The following is a 23420-nucleotide window of genomic DNA, read 5'->3' as shown; positions in this document are numbered from 1 at the left end:
GTATCACACGACTCCGGCAGTACAATCAGGAGTACAATACACTTATGTCAACAGAAAGTGACCTGACGAGATGATAATCCATTGCTTTTCGACACTACCTCGATGAATAGACACATATAAACCACCCCTGACAATACCAACCTGCTTTTGCTGTCTGTAATAAAAAAATGGCTGTAATAGTTCATTGTCCGGGTTTTACAGCAGAACTGGTACGTTTGAATAGACAACTTGTGTTTAAGTGAAACTTTTCGTTTGTATAAACCTGTATGGCGGTATAGATTGTCCTTTCAATAATACTAGAACAAAATTCTTTTAGAACATGAAAAAAATACATGCATACGTGTGTGGTATGTGTGTTTGCACCTAGTTGGAGTTTTAGTATCGGGCTATAATACTGGAAGGTCTATTTAAAGTGAAAAAAACGATTGACAGTCATATTACGGATAGGCTTTACATAGGAAAATACCGAAAATGGTAGGTTTGAATATTTGCAAATTGATAATAGATACTGAAAGCAGCTATTCTTTACCTTGAAGTGTCCATTCCGAGTCAATATTGTTTGAATACTGATATACATTTTTTTTTAGGGAGATCAACTCACCGAAGAACAAATTGCAGGTACGCCCAGTTTATGTGTAGTGTTATCTATTTCATACAGTTGTCTACAACGAATAAATAAAGTCATTTTCTTTACGATTACAGAATTTAAAGAAGCCTTTTGTTTATTTGACAAAGACGGCGATGGCTTCATCACAACGAAAGAATTGGGGACGGTTATGAGGTCTTTAGGCCAGAATCCAACTGAGGCCGAACTTCAGGATATGATCAACGAAGTAGATGTTGATGGTAACGCCATTGCCTAGACTGATAACAGCCGATTTGGTAAATAGTCTATCTACATATATTTAAATGAAACGTTCTTTGTAACAGGAAATGGAACAATAGATTTCTCTGAATTTTTATCGATGATGTCTCGCAAGCTGAAAGAGCACGACGAAGAAGATGAAATAAAGGAGGCATTTAGAGTTTTCGATAAAGACGGTAACGGTTACATTACAGCGGCTGAACTCCGTCACGTGATGACGAATCTCGGCGAAAACCTGACAGACGACGAGGTCGATGAGATGATTAAGGAAGCAGATGTAGATGGCGATGGTATGGTGAATTTTGAAGGTATAAGGACATCCATTAAGAACTAAAGCGAGTATCACGCTCTGAAATCAATTTGATGGATATTTTTGTCTTCCATTTCAGAATTCGTGCGAATGATGCACAGCAAGTAGAAGGAAAACTCATATACATTTTGTCGATATGAATTTTTATTAATTGATACCAAATTCTTCCCTATTAAATAACTTGTATGATATATTCATAAACAACGTTTCCAGTTTATTTTGGGTGTATTTTCAGGGTGCATCTGACGCGTCGTATGAAATTTTTCCAAATATATTTCAGTCGTAAAAATCTATGCGTAAAATTACACAATCTATCAGTAAGTGTGTTGTACTGACTGCAGGATGGATGGTTCAGTGCCAGGGCTAGTTCCGAGAGGGTTTTATGGAGGTCTATTTCGCCGAATTGGTCTCCACCGCTTGGAGATTGCGTTGTCGTTACAATGACGTGGCAAGTAACTAAGAGATCGTCTTTTCTGTCGGAAATATGTTGTATATCGACCGAAGAAACCGTTGTTGACGGTAGATTAGGCACTTGAACTCGTGACTGCCAAGTTCCTGCTAAAACTGCTCCTTCCGATAGTTTTCCATATACGGCGTCGTGCGCAGTACTTGGGCCTGAATTTTTTACAGTGTCAACTGAGGCACAATTTGATGTGGATTGACCCCTATTTGTTGTAATGTTACCGGAAACCTTTTTTTTGATTACCATCCGTGAGCTGGATGATGTGCCAAAATCGTTACAGGTTGTTTTGTCTTCGTTGGATAGTTTTTTCTTGCCGGTTTCTGTTGGTTTTGTCGATGAAGTCTCTTCACTTGAACTATATGACATACGAACATTAGGAATCCACATAAGATTCGGGGGCTTCATACAAATACTCGGTTCAATATGGTACGTGTAACTTCTACTAGAACAAGGAGAATTTGTTTTGATTGTGCCCTGAAGATCGTGAACGTCAGTCTGTGAATGATTGTCTACTATTTGAGGATACGATCGAGTATTTTCAGACGTCAGTACTTTAACGGATATTCTACTTGCGCCATCTACCGAAACGTTCGTCCTGATTGAAAAATTCTCCGACGGAACGGAAAATGCCGGCGTTTCTATATCTAATGAAATATATATCTATTTGAGCGGCTGTTACTTGGTTAATGCGGCGGAATAGAGCTTGATGACTGTTGATAAAGCGGAATGAATTGAATGAAGGTTGTTACCTTGAAGGGGATAAGGTATAGGAAGACAAGCGCCGTTCCATTCTGATAAAAGTATCTGATGACCCAGATTGACAGCGGAATATCTTGTTATGCGTTCTTCTTGGACGAATTTACAATCACCATCAATAACCAACCATTTCCAGTGAAATCTGCTCTGAATCGGGAACGGAACACAAATATAAAACCAGCCCCCGGAATCGGTGACTTTATTCGCTTTACAAACTTCGCCAATTTGCCAACTTCCCAAAGCTGGACATGAACCGGTTACAGCCAAATTATTTCCATTCGTTGACGTATGATGAGTCAGAAATAGAAGAACAACCGCATTTTCATCGCTGATTGCTGATATTCTATCAACTAGATTAATTTCAGTTATGATCCATTCTAATGCATCGTCTCGTAACGTTTCCATATCAGCTAAACATCATTATCAAAGTAACTCGTTTTTGTTATTCTTTCAATATTTGTAACTATGGTATTTGAATCCTATGGCAACGCCTTGATAAACCAAAATTCACTACGTCATAATACTATCGAGTAGAAATATCAATTTATTCGTTCTTAACAAAGAAATATTCGTTTGAGTTAAATGATAGTGATAAAACGATGGGAAAAGACCACACAATATGATGAATCCACACACATTAACGTTTTTACACCAACGACTCCAGAAAAAAAAACCCCGATCGACAGCGGGGTTGTAAGAACGCGATCCAATCAATGATATAATAAGCAACGAGGTAATTAAAGACGTAGATTGATAAATGACGTAAATGATACCAGGTTGCATAGTAATAGTAATCAATAACCTCTGAATTATTTCATCGACGCTGCTGCCGTTAGATGATGTTGATTCTCTTACGCGTTACCGCTGTATCTCTTTTCATTACAATATCCCGTCGAATAAAGAGCAAAGATAAATTCATATTGAAAACGACCTTTAGGTCATCGCAATCATCAGCATTTCGTCACTTGTTTTTCATCATCTTGAGGAATTCTGAAGAATAGAATATATACACTATTCTCATCACTGAAAGTGATCACGTTAAAGTTACAACTGCAGGTCTACTGCCAGGGTTAGGTATCTATCTATCAATCTATCTTGAAAGGGATATATGTGTATATATATATATATATATATATATATATATATATATATATATATATATATATATATATATATATATATATATATATATATATATATATATATATATATATATATATATATATATATATATATATATATATATATATATATATATATATATATATATATATATATATATATATATATATATATATATATATATATATATATATATATATATATATATATATATATGTATATACGTCGTATATATATTTGGCTGATAAATACCGTCGTAATTAACGAATCCATCGCCATCCGTATCAGCTTCCTTGATCATTTCGCCGACTTCATCATCCGTTAAATTTTCACCTAAACTCAACATAACCTGTCTGAGTTCTGAACCACTGATGAATCCATTGCCATCTTTATCAAACACGTTAAACGCTTCTCTTAATTCATCTTCCTCGTCTCCGCTATTCAACTTGCGAGCCATCATCGTTAAAAACTCCTGGAAGTCTATCGTTCCGTTGCCTGAAAATAGAATTCAAACTTTTAACAAGATTCACAAATGATTATGACCAATGTTGCGTTCCTGTAATAGAATTAAATTAAATACCATCAGCGTCTACTTCATTGATCATATCTTGTAATTCAGCTTCAGTCGGATTCTGCCCTAATGATCTCATTACTGTCCCCAGTTCCTTAGTGGTTATATTCCCATCTCCATCTTTATCAAACAATGAAAATGCTTCTTTGTATTCTATAATGAATAAAGGCAATGTTTCTGAATATGTTAAAAGAAAAGGAAAATCCTGTTGTGATTGTTTTCGTAAAGATTTTCAACCTACCCGCGATGCGTTCTTCGTTAAGCGTTTCGGCGGGCGACGGCGAAGGGATAGTTGACATCTGAAAAAGACCAGAGCATATGGTTATAGAAGACCGGTCGGTTCAATATAACCGGGAATGATCAGATCCAATTTGGTCAATTGTCTGAAAGAAAAAAAATGTGGAACTGCGTATGTTTATATTGGCTCCATGTACAAGTAGGTGACAAAAGCACATGCTCGCTTAGAGAGGAGGCAGTTCTTACTTCCGGTTCTGAGTAGGGAAACAGTCATCCGATCATAGCAACGTACGCTTCTTATACAAACACAACCATGCAAAATTGATTGGATTGATTTTTTTTCAATTAATGATGAACATCAAATTCTCGTTACACATATTTAAGTATGAAGATCCTCAGTCTTGAAACAAGTTATATGCCAGTATTTGTTTCGTAGTTGTCGGCAGAGTATAATATGATTGACTAGAATTGTATATGTCACCTACTCACATGAATATTTCATTAGTTACAGAAAACGTGTATATATATGTTAACGGCTATAAATTATTTTCTAGTACTGTTTTGATCGATTTTCGATGATGTGTGGATATGATGGTAGGCAGTCCGTTCTAATTGCGAATATATTCCCAATTAGAGGATTCCCATGGAGTTATGTACAAATGAGGTAGAGTAGTTGTAGATACACGATGATCAATGTCCACTCATGGTATCCTCAAACACATCGCTAATCCTATCTCAGATCTGTAGATATTCCTATCAACTTTATTCGCTGTAGAGTTGCGGGAAGTGAATTAGATGAAAATTTTATGTTATTGATCAGGACGATTTTCATGAGTTGCAATTAATCTATTTATTATTCAGTTATATATAACTTAGATCTGTGGAGCAAGGTGCAAAAGTGACACAATTTGTGAGTATTTGTTAAGTTTGTTGAAGTGACTGATGTCATGTAGGCCTATTCATAGTTTTTTATTCATCTGAAAATCATTTAACACATACCGGTAAATAAGAAAATGAAGGTTTTAAAAATTCTTTTAGTTGAATGCGATGTTAATTGAGATGTTTCACACTACTACATCAATACTGGCTTGTGAATCGAATCATTTCGACGCCGAACACGTAACAATGACCAACGAATACAGATGTTATCCATTAGTTAGAATATCTTACCTCGTAATCGTGTTTCGTTCTGATTTCTTTAAAAGGCGGCGGTCGGAACTCCTGTCTTAATCACAAACACAAACAACTACGTAGTCCATTGGTTATAAACTCTGCAACTTGTCAAATGTGATCTGCTATTTGAATTGGTTGTAGGCGGTGGTATCGAATGTGTTTTATTCATTGCATCGTTCGTCTATAAACTCAAGTGGTAATTGTGGATATGTCTACATGCTATAACCCTATAAAATGCACTCCCCCGTACCTTTGCCCCGAGAAGGCGCCTATCGATTCGTTTAATGTAGCTCTTACTAATGTTTTCCTGTCAAATGAAACCGTACCAAGAAGTAATGAGCATGAGAGAAAAACAATAGTGTTCCATGCGTAATACGACATGTCTATCGATTTCTCAATACAAACCCGAGTTGATGAAAGACTCCATCTTATTTTTACGCTTATGTTAGTTTCAGTGGTAGCCAATTATCAATCGCTATTTCTATCATCGAATATCGAATTTTGTTGGAGGGTCGTGGCGGAGGCGGTCCATTATCCAGGTTGGAAAGATGGCGTCAGCGGCAATGATGTCACCAAGCGCCGAATCGTCGACTTGAAGCTCTTGTACTTGACGTCATGGTACCATATGATTATTTCATCAAAAGTTTTGGTAGATCAAACGAACGGAAAACACGTCATAATCGGTATATCGGTATTTGATGTTAACATGCTGGTGAAGTATTAAAATGTTTTTATCCTAGATTTTACAAGATTTCATGACGTCATCGCACCGGTACTAGAGCTCTACTCTTCAAGTGAAATAGATGACAAGGACTTCTGTTAACTCACTCGCGTTAAAATCGAATATCAGTTTACTGTTCAGAATTGTTTGAACAGTAACTGCTGATCAATATGAAAAATTTAAAAAAAAACCTCGGGCCTTCATTGCATAGAATTTGAATATAGTATGATATTTATATATTACATATGTGAAACAACACATTTTATAAATCTGATAATATACACATCGTATCAAGTTGGTTAAGGTACGGTAACACACACAGCACGAGGTGGTATGGTCTCGTTAATCAAGATTAATCATGGCCACAGCTAAGTGAATTATATCACTTTACGTAAATGTTTAACATCGTAATAAGAATTGATTATAATGACTTTCACTGAAAACGGTTGCGACTAAAATTGAAAAATTGTATATTTATCATATCAGATTATTATCATTTCATTATTATGATATTCATTATTTTTCAATGATTTATTGGTTACACGTGGATTTCAAATATCATCACGAAAAGCCCCGCACTAACTTTCAACACCATCGCCAAACGTATATACTTCAAAATGTAACGGATACCACGTGCAGGTATGTTTCAATATTAGTTATGAATACTTGCGAGTAATAATAGAAGTGGTACTACAAACGAATTACTGATGCTAGTGCATCTTCACAGCCGTTTCATACATGTCTTAACACTTCATCGATACAGCACTACCGCAACTGGAGGTATTTGGAAAGGAAACATTGGTTGTGTGGTGTCTTCGAGCCATGGTAAGTTTCTTCATTAGTATTATAGTTACCATCTTCGATTGTTCCGTGTGGTTAGTTTCGAATCATATTACATATTAGCAATGGTTCAGTGGTTTCAGAGTATGTTCAATAATAACCCGTCTTATGATCATCCCCTCAAGATCCGCCATTCGTTGATGATCATTTGGCGCTACAACACATTTTATATATGGCTTTTTTCATATATGTTACTGTTATCGAGTTCTAAATTCATTCGATCATGGAGTGAACTGACTTAATAAATTCATATAATTCTAATGATCCACTTATTAACCACATCACGGAATCAGCATCACTATTGGGACTGTATATAGGAGCAATAGTTGGCGAGGAAAATTATTCACCGCGGAATCATTATATCATATCATGAATCAGGGTTCTAACGAAAATTGAAGGACTTATATTGTTTGAGTTGTTCGTTTTTGTATCAGATTTAATCTCGTCGCTGCTGTAGCGCGATACTCACCTGTAATTATATTATCATCATTTTTATGATCGACCGAATACGAATAGGTTTCGTGTTGATAGGATAAAACATCAAAGCAAACAAATTGTCTGACAAACTATGAGTGATCGACTCCGAATATGTTTGAATTTCATTATCAACGCGTTATATGGTTTTCCATAAAGCCCCATCTGTTATTACAGCAGAATTAACTACACAAACTCACTAGTGTTTATACGACAGTTTCAGCGGTTCGGTAGAACTGTGCGCAGTCAAAAAAACATGTTTAAATGTGGAGTACCCGTTAATATGACAGTAGAAGAGTATAAACGTTACTTTCAGGTTGAACATCTATCAGAGGAACAAATTGCAGGTAAACTTCTTTGTCCCTAGAGTAAGAGTTTGATCTTTTATATTTTACTTTCATTTCACCCGGATGTGATGTCATTTGTTCGTCAGTTTACCGTTTGTTGACTTCCGTTTTCGATTATGTTTCGAATTGTCACCCGCATCAATATCTTGACTTAAAAATAAAAGTTTTATTTGGTGAGAATATTTATCAGGATTCTTCGGTTTACGTGTGTTCAGTCGGTATAACCTGTATCAGTATGTATTGACTATTGAATCCTGCAAATTTCATTATATTATAACTATACAAATGACAGATGTTTCCTGATGAATGTACACGACGGTATATAATGTATGGCATGGATTAGACCGTTGCCATTCTGTCATTTTTTCTCGATTTTTCACTAACGTATATACACGACACGACGACAGGCTTCAAATACTATTTATCGTAACATGTAAATTATATCTTATTTATTCAACGGGAGAAAATTGTCGATAATTCTATATCTAACAAAGAAATTGATACCTACCCAAATCCTTTGCTTTATACGTATTCAGCGTATCTCATATTTAGAAGCAACATTTTATGACGATTATTTTTCTATTGCTGCAATCAAAGTTACATAATGTTAGTTAATTAAATTATGTAAACATCTATGAAGCCATTAGATAAACGGTATACAGTTAAAGCCATTAGATACTCTAGATACTGAGTTAATTGAGTTTATATGGATTTATATATCAAATCCCTGAAATAACCGACGAGTTTCCGTCGATTTTTCTTTCCAGAATTCAAAGAAGCCTTTTCGTTATTTGACAAAAATGGAGACGGTGCAATTACAACGCGTGAACTGGGAACAGTAATGAGATCATTAGGACAGAATCCGACTGAAGCTGAATTACAAGATATGATCAATGAAGTTGATGCTGATGGTACGGATTTTCAAATTCTCATATTTCAATCACTTTTTCCATGAAATTTCGAAAAAAAGGTTTTGTTCGGAACAAATCTCCGTCCGCGGTGTTTTGATGGTGATATATGATGATTATTTTCCAGGAAGTGGTTCGATTGATTTCCCAGAATTTTTGGCACTTATGGGAAACCGGATGAAGGACGTTGATTCCGATGAGGAAATTCGTGAAGCCTTCAAGGTGTTCGATAAAGACGGTAATGGATACGTAAGCGCCGCTGAACTACGTCACGTGATGACGAACCTTGGAGAGAAATTAACCGATGAAGAAGTGGATGAGATGGTCAGGGAAGCTGATATTGACGGCGATGGCCAAATCTGTTACGAAGGTAAAATATATGTGAAACGCGCACAGGGCGGTTCCAGGAAGAGAGCTTGCTCTGCTGATCATCCCCCAGAAAATTTCGAAAAATAATTCTCATTTTCATGTATTGTGAGCGATCTAGGCGCTGCTTGATCAGTTCAAATATTCAAAATGTATCTTGAGTTAAGAAATTTCGCGTTGAAAAAGTGAAAAATAAATCGGAAATTTTCTTACGGGTGGCCGGAAATTGAGTCAACCCCGGGTTAAAGCCACTACTATATATAAAGTGTTGATTAATGTTAACCTTGATGTAAAACACTTGTAGTAATGATAATAGAAAATCTCACGAAACGAAACACGCAGCCGAAAGGTCTTTGTGAGCTAACAGTTCATTCGACGTTTCGACTTAATCCATCATAGCATTAAGTCGAAACATCAAGTTAGACATAAGCTCAAGGAAACATTTCGGATGCGTTTTTCTCTTATGTTGTGGGATGTTGTATTGTGGATTTATCAGCTCGTTTGATGAGTGATCGACATCATAATGAATTATATCAATTTACAGCCATCTGTTTGCGGGTTATTCTAGCCTAAAATCGACAATTTGACATGCTACACACAGACATCTATTTCGACTGACTTGTTTTCGCCAAATGATGATACGACATACACTTGTATCGTGTGTCATAAGTATAGACAAAATGAAGTTTTCATTTTCAGAGTTTGTGAAAATGATGACCTCCTGAGACCTCCTGCAGTTTCCGCATTTTCATCACAACATTTATACAGTAATTTTTCCTTTATAAGTTATCTTTACTTTGTAACAACCCATATAATTTAATTGTTATTTCTCATATACAATAAACGTGTTTTCGATAAAAAAAAGAAATCCGTTTTCATTTTCACAGTAAATTATTTAATTGTTTCGAGTCAGCTGGCATATGATTAGAGGAAAGAAAATGGTTTTGCGTATGACTTTCTCTAATACGCATGCGCGGTATTCGATATCTGATCGACGCCTGAACAAACTGTCATTCTATCACTGCTACAATTATCGAATTCAATTTATCAAATTTTCCATTCAATTTATATACATTAAAACCAGTAACAGATGAACGGTCTAAAACTGCAAATTTGCCGAACAATAGCTCGGTGTTGTCAAACATTAGTACCACCATATGCTTCACGTCTTTACGACCGATATTGAAACATGTGATCTATATAGAAAATTGTCGATTTCGTATTGATCATCACTTTCGAACAAACATCCGGTGATAAACATCCAAAAATGGTAGGTATCAAGACATACACAAACTTTCGATGCGTACATTTTTCTCAAATATAGAAACGCCTTTCGCTCTATTAGGAAAGTCATCTTTCAACGGAACAGATCGAAGAATTCAAGGCGGCTTTTTCGCTATTCGATAAAGATGGAGATGGAGTTATTACGACAAAAGAACTGGGAACAGTAATGAGATCATTAGGACAGAATCCAACAGAAGCTGAATTACAAGATATGATTAATGAAGTAGATGCTGATGGTAAGACGATTTTGCAGAAAATGATTATTCTTTAGATTTTCCGATTGACCTTTTCGCTAAAATGCTTCAGTGAGTTTTCGACACGATGGCTAAGAAATCGGTGATAAAACCTCGATTTTATGATTCTATTCGCCAATTGTTCGTTAGACATTCTGTATTTTAGTAATGCGTTTCCACATTCAGGAAATGGGACGCTAGACTTTCCAGAATTTCTAACAATGATGGCACAAAAGATGCACGACACAGACTCGGAGAATGAGCTAGGGGATGCATTCCGCGTGTTTGATAAAGACGGTAACGGTTACATCAGTGCCACAGAACTACGACACGTGATGCTGAATCTCGGTGAAAAGATGACCGATGAAGAGGTCGATGAAATGATAAAAGAGGCAGATATTGATGGTGACGGTCAAGTTAATTACGAAGGTAACACGCAACTGAAGTCAATGAAAGGGTTGCGATACAGAGAACTCCGTTACATATAGATATTTCTGTTTGCAGAGTTTGTCCACATGATGGTCCAAAAATAGTACGATCGATAATGTCCTACAACCTAGAAAAAAACGCCGTCATAACTGCCATAAGACGGTGAAGCAAGCATCGTATGTGAATAGCTTCATGAATAAATGAATAATTATTTTCTGTTCTAGAAATATATTTAAGTGAAGAATTACTTTTATGTTTTTTTTTTGTACGAAGATGGCAAAATGGAAAAGGATTTTGATCAGCTCTATATCAATTATCAAAATATCGTTTAGCATTAGTAAGTGTGACCTAAACGAAAATGTGATAGCTGAGGTCAACGACACGGTTTTTCGTATTCAGAACAAAAAAAATAGAACATGGTTATAGTTTTTGAAGTGAGCAACATTCTTACTTTCGTATGACAGCCGCCGCGTCGTGTATTTACCGTTAAAACGACGCGGGAGATTTTTGGTTTGGTCGAGTGCAGCCGAGCCGTTATTAATCATTACAGCGAGGCTTTTGTGAGGATCGCGCGGTCAAATTACTTTTACAGAAATCACGTACCATTAGCGAACCATGAACAGTAATTCAACCAGGTCTATTTAAAAGTGATTATCGTGAGGACGTTTAAATATTTTATCTTTAATTTCGGTCGACGTAATTGCGGAGAGTACTTCAGATTATTGTGTGTACGCTTTTAAAAGGTGAGTACGAACAACATTGAAAAATACAAGTATGACTTGTTTATTGTTTCATTTCATTGACTGAATATTTGGATTACTGGATATGCATATATCATCTTATAAAAAAAGGTAAAGGGAATTTTTCCTCCACGTTGAGAGGATGTTTTGTAGGCCTATGCATTCTCCGTTCGCATAGCGATCGGTCACTCTACGTTTCGAATACGGTTTTGGTAATTCTATATTATACGCACTATTTTTCAATATATGGAATAATTATTTACACCATTTCTGCGACGATTTTTTTTTCAGAAAACCATGACGACAGTGAATGAACACACTACGATGATTATATCGGGGGTAAGAACGTACAGTCATCTGAATACTCCATAAGTAGAACAATAAATCAGTTAATGAATATAACTGGTGATTTCTGTCGTCATATACGCGGTGTATTCAATGTAGCTACGGGTCATTAACCTGCGCATGTATCAATATTCTAAGACACGGCGTACTTATAAACAACCATTTCTATAAGTGATCGATGCAGCCCGGGTTCACGGAGACGAGAGACGTCGGATAAAGACGATAATAGGCTAGGTTCAGTTGAGACCGCGGTCTAACTATTCAAAACCATTTTTCAAAATTACAATATGTAGCCCGTTTCACCACGGAACGACTTGACATTCGAATAGCCATGATAACACTATACTAGTGAAACTTTAAGAAGCTTTATGTCGGTTGCCCTGGGTACACTGATATTACTTTGGAACCAAATTATGCCCTATGCAGAAGTGGCTTAGTAAATGAAGTATTTATATTTGGCATTCGTAAAACTTAGTAAATAAATACACTGGATGTATGTATGCCGTTTGTGAATAGTTTAATTGTGAAAAATCATTAATCGGTCACGTTGTGTTTCAAGAAGTGAAACGACGGAAAAATCGCTTTTATTTCCTTGACCAGAATTGATTGCTAAACAAAAAAGACATTTGTTATTTCATGGACATGCAAAAATATAATATCATTCCTAAGGCGCCTGAGGGTCGATTAGATTGGAGTATTTCGTTGAATTGAATTGAGTTTATCATTAGTACCGCATTTACTTGTTTATTTTCAGCTGGATGCACTTTCTGAAGAGCAATTAGCAGGTAATCATTTAGAATATAACACTGGTTAGAATCAGTGATAATGAAAACTCTCAAAAATGCCAAATACACTGCTACTGTGGTAAGCGAGGATTCCGCGAGGTCCATCATTTACCGCGCTTCTATTATTGACGCCGTAAAAAGCGAACAATGATGTTCATATACATTGATAACTACTGAGTAATGATAAATATTGCCTAATCGATTGACTATTTCAGATTATAGAGAAGCATTCCATTTTTTCGATAAAGACGGCAATGGGCACATAAGCGTTGAGGAATTGGGAATATCAATGCGAGCGCTTGGAAAGAATCCATCGGAAGCCGAAATTAAGACGATGATTGAAGAGGTGGATGTGAACGGTAAAAACTAGCCAGCAATGAATAAACCCAAAACACAAAACAGAAAGTTTTTTTTTTTTACTTGTTTCGTGGCAGTGTGCCCGAAACACGATCGCAGACTGGTCAAAAAGGGCTGTGGCTGTGTTTGTTTCGCTGTTTGATGCGTGCAATGGCGGGAAGCCGATTCATCAAAACACATAGACGACCAAAATCTGTTTCGTGTTTCGCTTTTTTTCTTGCTGTGCGCGCTAGAACTTTTTATTATTGCCAAACTTGGTTACAGTTGATTTTCATCGGTTCCGAAACTTTTAGGAAATGGAACAATTGAGTTCGGTGAATTCATATCGTTGATGTTGAACTATGGCTCGAAAGGTGATCCCGAGTTATCGATGCGCGAAGCTTTTAAAACGTTCGATAAAGATGGAAACGGGTTCATTAGCAAACAAGAACTGGTTGATATAATGACGAAATTGGGAGAGCCGTTAACGAAAGAGGAGGCTGAAAATTTGATGCAAAAAGCGGATCTCAATGGTGATGGTCAACTCGATTATAACGGTAGGCACTTTTTTCAATTGCATTTATAGTCAGTTTTATCTATAGTATTACCGACGGTTCACTTATTATGTTCATTTTTCATTTCAGAATTTATCAAAGTAATGCTGCGATAATGAGTCTGAGTCGGAAGTCATATACATACCTGATATTCTTGTTGTACATATTGTTTACTTGCTGTGTTGAAAAATACCCAAAAAAAAGATTATAAACAATTATCAAAAGATTTTTGACGTATATTTTTTGTATTCATTTTCGCTGCCGCGCGCGCCATCGAATTCTTGTTGTTTTTGAAGAGTATAATAGGTTGATTGATAAAGCATTGAAAATGAAGGGAAGAGAATACGCTTTCGTAGTGGAAAGAATGACCCGCATGAACTATGGATTTTTAAATAGCTCGTTGAAATCCCTTCCTTTGTGCTAATATAAAATGTCCAAGCGGCATTCTTATCGGCGAATACACAAGTGACAATACAAATACAAGTCATCGAAATGGAGCGGCAATGCGCCATATAGGCCTCGTTCTCGTAATGCCTAGAACACGATCTTGATAGCCTTAGCCACTACTATATTCTTAGTTCACGCGGGTGTCGCAAACAGTTATCATGGTAAGAAACGAAATTTATCAAATTAACAACGACGTAGCCGTATTTTTAAAAACTAACTTCATTCAAACTTTGAATTACTATGAGCATTTTTAACTAGTAAATTTTATTTCAAATTAAGTCTTCTAAACATTAACACATCTATGCCTCACAAATCGCAAAAGTGTTATATGCGAGGTATAATAGCTTGACATTAGTAAAAGGCGTCCATATTTGAAGGATATTTATACAATGATAAAGTTTTTAGAACGATAACGTAGTTTCGCTTGCGCTCGAATTTCTCCGGATAACCACAGAAAATGATAAAATAAAGGCTTATGGTTTACTAGTGGTTTGCCGTAATAGAGCTAGCAACTCTTTTTACGGTTCGTCTCAAAAGTAAGGTCTTTATTGCCGTTTATTAAAAATGAACATTTATTAGATAGTGTCTGTTTGTGAAACTTGCTAGAGACGTTATTTCTGTCGATAAAATGACGATATTGGTCTATCTTTAATACGTGGGATGGGGTTACGGCACTGAATGAAAAAAAAATGACAAGTTATAGTGATATTTACGTGACAGTACGTACAGTGAGGATTTACACAGCGCTAGTAAGAGCTTTTTCAATAGGCCTATACGGTAATATGAAGTTAGTCGGACCAATTGCTATTAGATTCCATTCCTATAGTCTATGTACATTGTAATCTATGGTCGAGCTGAACATAGAACGACTATAGCTAATACTACTAGGTTTCTCATTCCATATAAACGATCTGTTTCTTTCAAAGGCTGACCAATTAACGGAAGAACAAATTGCAGAATTCAAAGAAGCTTTTTCCTTGTTTGACAAAGATGGGGACGGTACTATCACAACTAAGGAACTGGGAACAGTAATGAGATCATTAGGACAGAATCCAACTGAAGCTGAATTACAAGATATGATCAATGAAGTAGATGCTGATGGTAAGTACATTTCATGAGGTACCTATAATTTTGAAATATTTCAGTCAAAATGATTTCAATGAATATATTTTGTTTTACTAGGTAACGGTACTATAGATTTCCCCGAATTTCTCACAATGATGGCACGAAAGATGAAAGACGTTGATTCAGATGAGGAATTAAGAGAGGCATTCCGAGTGTTCGACAAGGATGGTAACGGTTTCATCAGTGCGGCCGAGTTGAGACACGTAATGACGAATTTAGGAGAAAAATTAACCGACGAAGAAGTCGATGAGATGATCCGTGAAGCCGATATAGACGGAGATGGTCAAGTAAATTACGAAGGTGAAGATACTAACTAAAATTTCGCGGATGAACTTTTTACACTCGAACGTTCTTTTATTATAGATGTATTTGGTACAAATGTTTCTCTTCTCTTTTTAGAATTCGTGAAAATGATGATGAGTAAATAAAGTGTCAGACGCCCATCCAACTTGCAATCATTTCTTCCTAAATAATCTCATTATGTTTCATGTGAATAAAGATATAGATATATTGACAATGTGCCTTTTTATGTGTTTATAAGTTAATTCTCCTTTTTTGCTTCATATAAATATCTTGGAAAACTCAAGGAGGGAACTGGTGACGATTCTACCTGCAACTGTGAGTGGTTTGAATCGGAATTGGAACCAAAACAAGCCGCGATCATACGGAGACGATTTGGATCGGGCCACAAATTGCACCGATCAGGCCAGAGTCAAATATATATCTGATTGGCTAATAATGACATCTTCTAAGCCGCGCATGTAGCTGTGCGCACTCGGTCTAGTGTGCAGGGTTACCGTGGCAATCTCGATGTCATCAGGTTCGTATCCCTGCCGGGGAGGATGAAATAGAGCGCGTTCACGCGCAAACATCCCACTCTACTAAATAATGCTTAAACAAAACGTTCGGGCGTTGGTATTATCAGCCCCAGCCTATGACTCTGACCATTTTCATGATCAGGAATCATCTATCAGACCCATTTACTCCTGAGTGAAGAGAGGCAATGAGGATCAGTGTCATGCCCGGGGCGGTAATGTGCGGGGTTCGAACCCACGACCTGGCTTCTATGAGCGATAATTCCCCTCAAAAAGATTAAGTTTTGTTTCACGTAGCGTAAAAGACATTTCCCGCGTCCCGAATGCGTCGAAATGTCAGCAGACACAAAACGATGTCTTTTTGAAGGGAATTGTTGCTTTCCGGAGACGAACGCTCTAACCACTCGCCCGCATTGCTCGCTCAAAGTGAAGTGAGTCACTTCCGGAACCAGTGGCAATTCTCAGGCAATGATTTGACCCGTGCTAAAATTTGGCTCGGGACTGGTCCGAGGTTTCTGATCAGGCCAGTTACCATATCCTTACAGAAGATTCGCCATCTTACAATATCAATCGAACCTAACATAAAAGAAGGTGTCGTCCGTTTATAGAAAAACCTGTTCAGTGCACTTGTTTCTCTATCTCATGTTGTGCTTTGTATAAAGTTTTATGAATCATTGATCCAGATATCAAGCGAACAGGTTGTTTTCAATAGCACCTGAGCTAGTTTCGACTATCTATTTTGTTACTACGGAGAACCAAACAAAATTATCTATTGAAGTCACGAATGACTTATCGGCATTGCGCCACATTTTGCCTCGTTTTCGCGAGGATCTGATGTTGATTTTGGGTACACAATCTTCTATATCTGTCTGTGTAATATATAATAAACCTGTTAGTTTGTTGTTATCGTCATACATCGAAGCAATCATGGTAAGTACATATATATATATATATATATATCATGTACACAAGTACACGAGTGTAGTAGGCCCATTATAATGAATTCACATCAAAAGCCAGTGTTGCAAATCGCGATGTACCTTGGATTGGTAAAACTCCATAATTCAAACTTTTATCCATAGGCTGATAGTCTCACCGAAGAACAGATTGCAGAATTCAAAGAAGCTTTTTCTTTGTTTGATAAAGATGGAGATGGTACGATCACAACTAAAGAACTGGGAACAGTAATGAGATCATTAGGACAGAATCCGACTGAAGCTGAATTACAAGATATGATCAATGAAGTTGATGCCGATGGTAAGTGATAATATAATTCATAGTTCATTAGCTTGTTTGTATCGCTGTATTGACTATACGCAATTTCTAATCCCTAATTCAGGTAACGGTACGATCGACTTTCCTGAATTCCTCACAATGATGGCACGAAAGATGAAGGACACCGATTCAGAAGCTGAATTACAAGAGGCATTCCGAGTTTTCGACAAGGATGGTAACGGTTTCATCAGTGCGGCCGAATTGAGACACGTGATGACAAATCTCGGAGAAAAACTAACCGACGAAGAAGTCGACGAGATGATCCGTGAAGCCGATATAGACGGAGATGGTCAAATCAATTACGAAGGTAAAGTCTAAATAATACACGTAGAAACCTTTCTAGATATCCAAATATTCGGTAACGATATTGAATGTTAATTATAATAGATACACGTTTTATTTAACGATATCATTTTTTGCTTTTCTCACCGCGTGCTTTCTTTTATTTGTTTTGCAGAATTTGTTAAGATGATGACAAACAAATAAACGTCTGTTGTTATACATTGTTTCATACATTTATTATATACTTTTGTAATGCTTACTTTTGATTGAAATAAATTGTTATCAATAGTTTATATTATAAAATGATTTGATTGTTTGATATTTGTCCTTATAGTGTCTCGGGCGTCATTTCTTAAAATTCTCATCTGCTAAAGAATTGTTGTTTCGAAGTCTTAGTCGTTCGAATAAATCGTCGAAATGTCAGATCTTCCATCTTACGAGGGCAGTTATTGTGAAATAGAGGAGAGCATGCGGAGGAGAAAAGCCCAATACAGGAACATACGAACAAAAAACTTAAAATCCGGCTATATTCATAAGGCAAATGTTACCTCATCCGGAATTGTTGTACAGTCGTTTCTCGTCTGATGGGCGGAAGATGCTAGCGGTGGCTTGTACGAGTTGGCGAACGAACCCCCCACGATTCACTTCAAAAAGTCAGTGTAAAAAATTCGGGTTAGGATTTATCATAATTTGGATACAATTTTCATGTTTTTTTGGAAAATGATAAGTAATCCATTCCCAAATGATTTATTCAGGTGTTCAAAAATTTATATTGAAGATGGGGTCCCTTTTTTCAATAGGAAAGTGCCCCTTAAGACGGTGAAGTGCCCTTCTTTCTTGAAATGGAACTGTCCCTCAATAGGCTCGGCACGGGCCTGCACACTCTATAAGCACCATCTAATATACCTGTTTATCTCATCAATTCATTTTTGACTAAGGAAACCTTAGGGACTTATCTTCCGTTTCATTGCGGGATTTTCTATATATCGTTAGTGATTCACCAGTGGTTAACCAGGGAAATGTGATGACATCACACTTCCCTGGGTTGACCAAGTATCGCGCCTCCGTAGGGCTCAATCACTTTCGCAGTGTAGATAATGGACCAAAACCGAACTAATCAACGCATCGAGCGTCTCCATGCAAGAATAATGAATCAATGCAACATTTTTTTCGCCTTAGTAAAGACCATATGTATATATTTCCAAAGACATATATATTACAAAAATTTACAGATATTACAGATACGTTGTCCATATGTTTTCACAATTACAAGTCCTAAACTTTAAAAATGTGCCGCATATTCGCAACACATCTCCTGTATATAGTAAATCCACATCTAGCACGTTTGCGACCCACAACACAACTTTATAAACTCAAACCCCGTTGTTTCCAATGCTTCTCTGTCGTTCCAGCCTGTCTCCGTTCTGTTTATAAAGCGTGTTCCCTTCGATCTTCGTTCGTCAAGCAAAAATGCGTCAGTGTTAAAATGAGACCAATGAAATGAAAATGGAGGAAAAATGAGACAGGAAAATGTCCAAACTCTCTCTGCCATTGGTGAACAACTGAATGTGCGAAGAGAGCAGTGACAAGTCTATTTGCTGGTCATCATCGTGACGAATTCTGAAAATATAAAGAGGTCGTCAGTATCAAATATATACAGTCGTTTCTATCAACCTATTCATCTCGCGGGGCCAGCGAAAAAATTACCTTCGTAATTTACTTGACCATCTCCGTCTATATCGGCTTCACGGATCATCTCATCGACTTCTTCGTCGGTTAATTTTTCTCCGAGATTTGTCATCACGTGTCTCAACTCTGCAGCGCTGATGAAACCGTTGCCGTCCTTGTCGAAAACTCGGAATGCCTCTCGAATTTCTTCCTCGCTATCGGTGTCCTTCATCTTGCGGGCCATCATGGTCAAGAATTCAGGGAAATCTATGGTACCGTTACCTATAAAATTCATTCCATATTTGAAGCATGTCCGTTCTTTTTAGAACTATATAAACATTTAGAAATGAGGCTAGAATAAGTATATGTTTGTTGAACAACATACCATCAGCATCTACTTCATTGATCATATCTTGTAATTCAGCTTCAGTCGGATTCTGTCCTAATGATCTCATAACTGTTCCCAGTTCTTTAGTTGTGATCGTACCATCTCCATCCTTGTCAAATAAGGAGAAAGCTTCCTTGAATTCTGAAATGAATAATTTCAACTATCATTGATTTTTGCAAAACATGCGTACATATACATTACGATTGGGGAAAATTGGTCGATGCTTAAAAACAAATATACTTGACATGAATTCTCGGGATAAAATCTCTTGAAATGTTCCAAGCAGTGTTTAAATATTTACTTCACGTAATTTATCTTCCCTCATAAAATCTTTTGAAATAAAATTCTGATGTCCCCGTTGAAAATAGTCATATTTATATGTATATCAAATTTTAACGACGATACCTCCATTGTACGATATCAAACTTAAATGTGCACTGCATCATAAAATGAATGAATAATTAATATCAACCTCAATACAGCAGTCAATATCACATCAGAACTCTGATGATAAACAATTTTCCCGAAATCAAGGCGAACAATTTCAGTCATTAACGATGTTGGAAATCTACTTGTTTTTTATCTAAAATAATGAGCTGGGCGCCCCATTGAGGACCTATATAATAATGCTTACCAGCAATCTGTTCTTCGGTTAATTGGTCAGCCTGGAAATAAAATGCAACATAATTATAAGAGAATGCACCATAATTATAAGAGAATGCATTATATCGAGAATAGTTGTTATCAATGATAATGAGTATCAAGCTAATGAAAAATGAAAATAAGGCCAATGAAGACCAATGCAATGCGTAATGCTAGTTTAGGAGTATTCGTGTGTAGATGAGATAGGGATAACTACAGCCACACGTCACATGATAATCATCGGTGAAACGCTGCAATTACGATCACTATGGCAACGCGCTAACAGTTTGCTGCAGTGACGATCGATACTATCACTTCCTGTGGCAATGCGCCACTAAAACTCATGGCTAATGTATAAAATATGCATGGACATGCCGCAATGGTCACATAATCAGATATCATTCGACAAATTACATTCCCTGCAACGCTTTTATTTAGATAAAAGGACCATTAGCAATTAATTGAAACATGACATTTTTCTAACGTCAATTTTTGGAACGTTAGATAATTTTCAATAGCAACCTATAATTGCGAAATTACCCAAGCGCAATAACAACTGCTCGCAATTCAAAAGACCGATTCAGATTTTTTAAGTGAGCAAAAACTTGAAAAACACCCGCCGGTAAACGACTTGATATCCTAGACATACATGAATGACATAATTCGTCCCTTTATAAAAGAAATTCGTCCTTTTTGGTAAAAGAAATGACGACCTATATTTCTCGACGAAATGCAAATATTAGGTCTTAAGAGGAGGAGAATACATTATTTGCCATACGGGCATCCAACATTCAAACCCGAAATACGGTCAGACTTTTTGCTGGTGCGATTGTAAATTTTGACAACTTCCTTCTTGATTTTATATAGTACGTATCAATTGGAATACAAATCATATATGTTCATGGGAAAGCTAGACTATATATTATAAAGCAGACAAGTTCTTCAAGTTGAAATGCTTACGGTTGGACATAAACCCTTATTCGCCAGCTGTCAAATACAATAGATTTTATGTATGATAGAGCATCCTTATCATCATCTACACATTATACAGAACAATAAATTCAACTTTGATATATATAGTATGTGCTTATCAATAGATTCTAAATCGTAAATCATAGCTAGCCTAAATCATTTCTAGCCAAAGACACGAATATCAGTACGAGTCTTCTCGACATGGATATGTTACCGCCAAAAAGAGCCAAATTAGTGAAAAGTGAAAACCGGGCGCGAAAACTAATCATTCCAAAACGTAGAAAAACCTTAGATGAACACTTTATGAAGAATTTCATTATCGGATGGCTACAAATTCAAACTTACCATTTCGATTTATTCTGGATACCGGCTTGCGACTTGATCGTCTCTGCTTGCTGAGGATGGGAGCAGTAAGTGCAAGTTGCTGAGAATATCAGTGTATCAATGCGCTCTCGTCTGCTCGCTGTAGTTATCGTGTCAACAAGACTTTTCTACAGAAACAGCCCAGTTCTTTCAAGACAGATTACAGCGAAATAGTAGTTTCGACGGAAAATGCAATTTGCGGACCAACCTATGCAGTGTGCGCCGATCAGTTGGAGTAAAACAAGTGGGACTATACGCAATAACTACACCGGGTGTTATACGTCCCAGCTGCGCGCCACCTCGTTCATCAGTATAATTCATAAACGCTATTTTCATTGGTCGGCTAGCGTACTGCAATGCGCAACTTATTCTTCTGCAGTTTAATCATTGCCTGGATATGATGCTTTTGTGGCGGATGCCAGAGTGATTAACACTGCAAAAATAGCGGATAATTATTGGATCCAATGGATATTGTCTCACTTGAATCAATAATTCATGGTTGTTGGGACAGAACTGCCAAAACACCCGCATGCTGGCCTGAAACCAGGAAGGACTCTTACGGGTTCAGGTAGTGTCGACCAAGGCCACCAAACCGCGACACTTCAAACTCTCAGAAACTTTCAACGTCTACGCGCATGATGGCGTTGCCTAAATACTGAAGGACCTGAAGTGTTTATGTCTAATATCCTCAATCTTATACTACCGTGTTTCTAAGTTTTAACAGTCATCACCGGGGGTGTGGGGGCGACTTCGTTGCTTGAGCGAAAATATTTGAGTTTTTTCTGCTGTTGACATAAGCCATTACTATTAGGTGATGAAAAAGTCACTGATGAAAAATGCGGACGGTTTGAATAGCGAAAGGATGTCAATTGATGGATGTCCCTAATTCACAGCTGTAGGCCTGAGGTACTTAAACAATTACCGTCCGTCGGCCGAATGCCCATATCAGCAGGTTGTATTTATCAACCGGGCACAGTCCAATGTCGTATCATGAATGTACGTACAGAAAAGTGTGGCGACAAATCCTGAACTGTTTCTCAAAACTGTATTTGAGAAATTTGGGCAACCACTTCAGACGTTTGACTCTTCTCAAATGAAGAAAACCTACTTGCACTAACTGTTCCAGGAACTAGCTTTTGAACAATTCGAGGCCCTAATTGTAAAACAGCTTAGCCGCTTTGTAAAACATAACGGGAACGGGGCCTGGTGTTGCGGTAGTTCAATTAGAACCAAGAATTATGATAATGAAATTAGATACCTCTCTGTAAGCATGGTTATTTCGGAATAGTGTATATGTGAAATTAGGTGGACACGGGATTACTCACGCGCGTGGCCATCTGATATTGACAATAGCGGTTACGCCCATTATAATGATAGGATGAAAGAAGATTCGCCGCGGGGACCTTCATCATTTCCAAATGCGCTGACGTGCGTATTTTCATCATTAACAAAGGTGACTAGAATAGCCGCTAAACAGTCACAAGCGTCATAGTGGCCGTCAAGCGCCTAACTGACGTGAATTCGACGGCCAAGATGACGCACGAGAATTGCTAACAACCTCTGTAAATACACATTGGGCGTTTA

General features: G+C 37.1%; 3 protein-coding genes across 3 annotated transcripts; 2 read left to right on the top strand and 1 right to left on the bottom strand.

Moving 5' to 3' along the window:
* The first annotated feature begins 361 nt into the window (after positions 1 to 361).
* Positions 362 to 18099, top strand: LOC141914039 (uncharacterized). Its single transcript, XM_074805301.1, has 14 exons — positions 362 to 474; positions 588 to 618; positions 703 to 846; positions 931 to 1173; positions 7829 to 7879; positions 8647 to 8790; positions 8915 to 9157; positions 10530 to 10673; positions 10857 to 11099; positions 15264 to 15407; positions 15489 to 15634; positions 17329 to 17503; positions 17586 to 17828; positions 17979 to 18099. Exons 1-14 carry the CDS (start codon positions 472 to 474, stop codon positions 18005 to 18007), a joined length of 1983 nt encoding a protein of 660 aa, XP_074661402.1. The 5' UTR covers positions 362 to 471; the 3' UTR covers positions 18008 to 18099.
* Positions 3341 to 22092, bottom strand: LOC141914254 (uncharacterized). Its single transcript, XM_074805521.1, has 9 exons — positions 21819 to 22092; positions 20494 to 20524; positions 19857 to 20000; positions 19511 to 19753; positions 17430 to 17458; positions 4329 to 4386; positions 4097 to 4240; positions 3769 to 4011; positions 3341 to 3384 (listed from the first exon to the last, which is right to left on the bottom strand). Exons 1-9 carry the CDS (start codon positions 21819 to 21821, stop codon positions 3356 to 3358), a joined length of 924 nt encoding a protein of 307 aa, XP_074661622.1. The 5' UTR covers positions 21822 to 22092; the 3' UTR covers positions 3341 to 3355.
* On the top strand, positions 12137 to 14008 carry LOC141914989 (uncharacterized). Its single transcript, XM_074806341.1, has 5 exons — positions 12137 to 12178; positions 12939 to 12969; positions 13185 to 13328; positions 13620 to 13862; positions 13950 to 14008. The coding sequence occupies exons 1-5, from the start codon at positions 12137 to 12139 to the stop codon at positions 13973 to 13975; spliced, it is 486 nt and encodes a 161-aa protein (XP_074662442.1). The 3' UTR covers positions 13976 to 14008.
* Positions 22093 to 23420: the final 1328 nt, after the last annotated feature.

The sequence above is a fragment of the Tubulanus polymorphus genome, chromosome 1 (assembly GCF_964204645.1).
Source record: "Tubulanus polymorphus chromosome 1, tnTubPoly1.2, whole genome shotgun sequence".
NCBI classification, from domain to species: Eukaryota; Metazoa; Nemertea; class Palaeonemertea; order Tubulaniformes; family Tubulanidae; genus Tubulanus; species Tubulanus polymorphus.
This window is presented reverse-complemented; position numbering and strand designations above follow the sequence as displayed.

Excerpts from the sequence above, each read along its gene's own strand:
- LOC141914039 (XM_074805301.1), top strand. Across the intron at positions 1,174-7,828 it reads TGGTATGGTGAATTTTGAAG|AGTATAAACGTTACTTTCAG; the intron begins GTATAAGGACAT and ends TGACAGTAGAAG. Across the intron at positions 15,408-15,488 it reads CAATGAAGTAGATGCTGATG|GTAACGGTACTATAGATTTC; the intron begins GTAAGTACATTT and ends TTGTTTTACTAG.
- LOC141914989 (XM_074806341.1), top strand. The coding sequence starts at position 12,137 with ATGACGACAGTGAATGAACACACTACGATGATTATATCGGGG. Across the intron at positions 12,970-13,184 it reads TTCTGAAGAGCAATTAGCAG|ATTATAGAGAAGCATTCCAT; the intron begins GTAATCATTTAG and ends TGACTATTTCAG. Across the intron at positions 13,329-13,619 it reads TGAAGAGGTGGATGTGAACG|GAAATGGAACAATTGAGTTC; the intron begins GTAAAAACTAGC and ends CGAAACTTTTAG.
- LOC141914254 (XM_074805521.1), bottom strand. Across the intron at positions 17,459-19,510 it reads TGGTCAAGTAAATTACGAAG|TCGGATTCTGTCCTAATGAT; the intron begins GTAATTTTTTCG and ends ATTCAGCTTCAG. Across the intron at positions 4,012-4,096 it reads CAATGAAGTAGACGCTGATG|GCAACGGAACGATAGACTTC; the intron begins GTATTTAATTTA and ends TTCTATTTTCAG.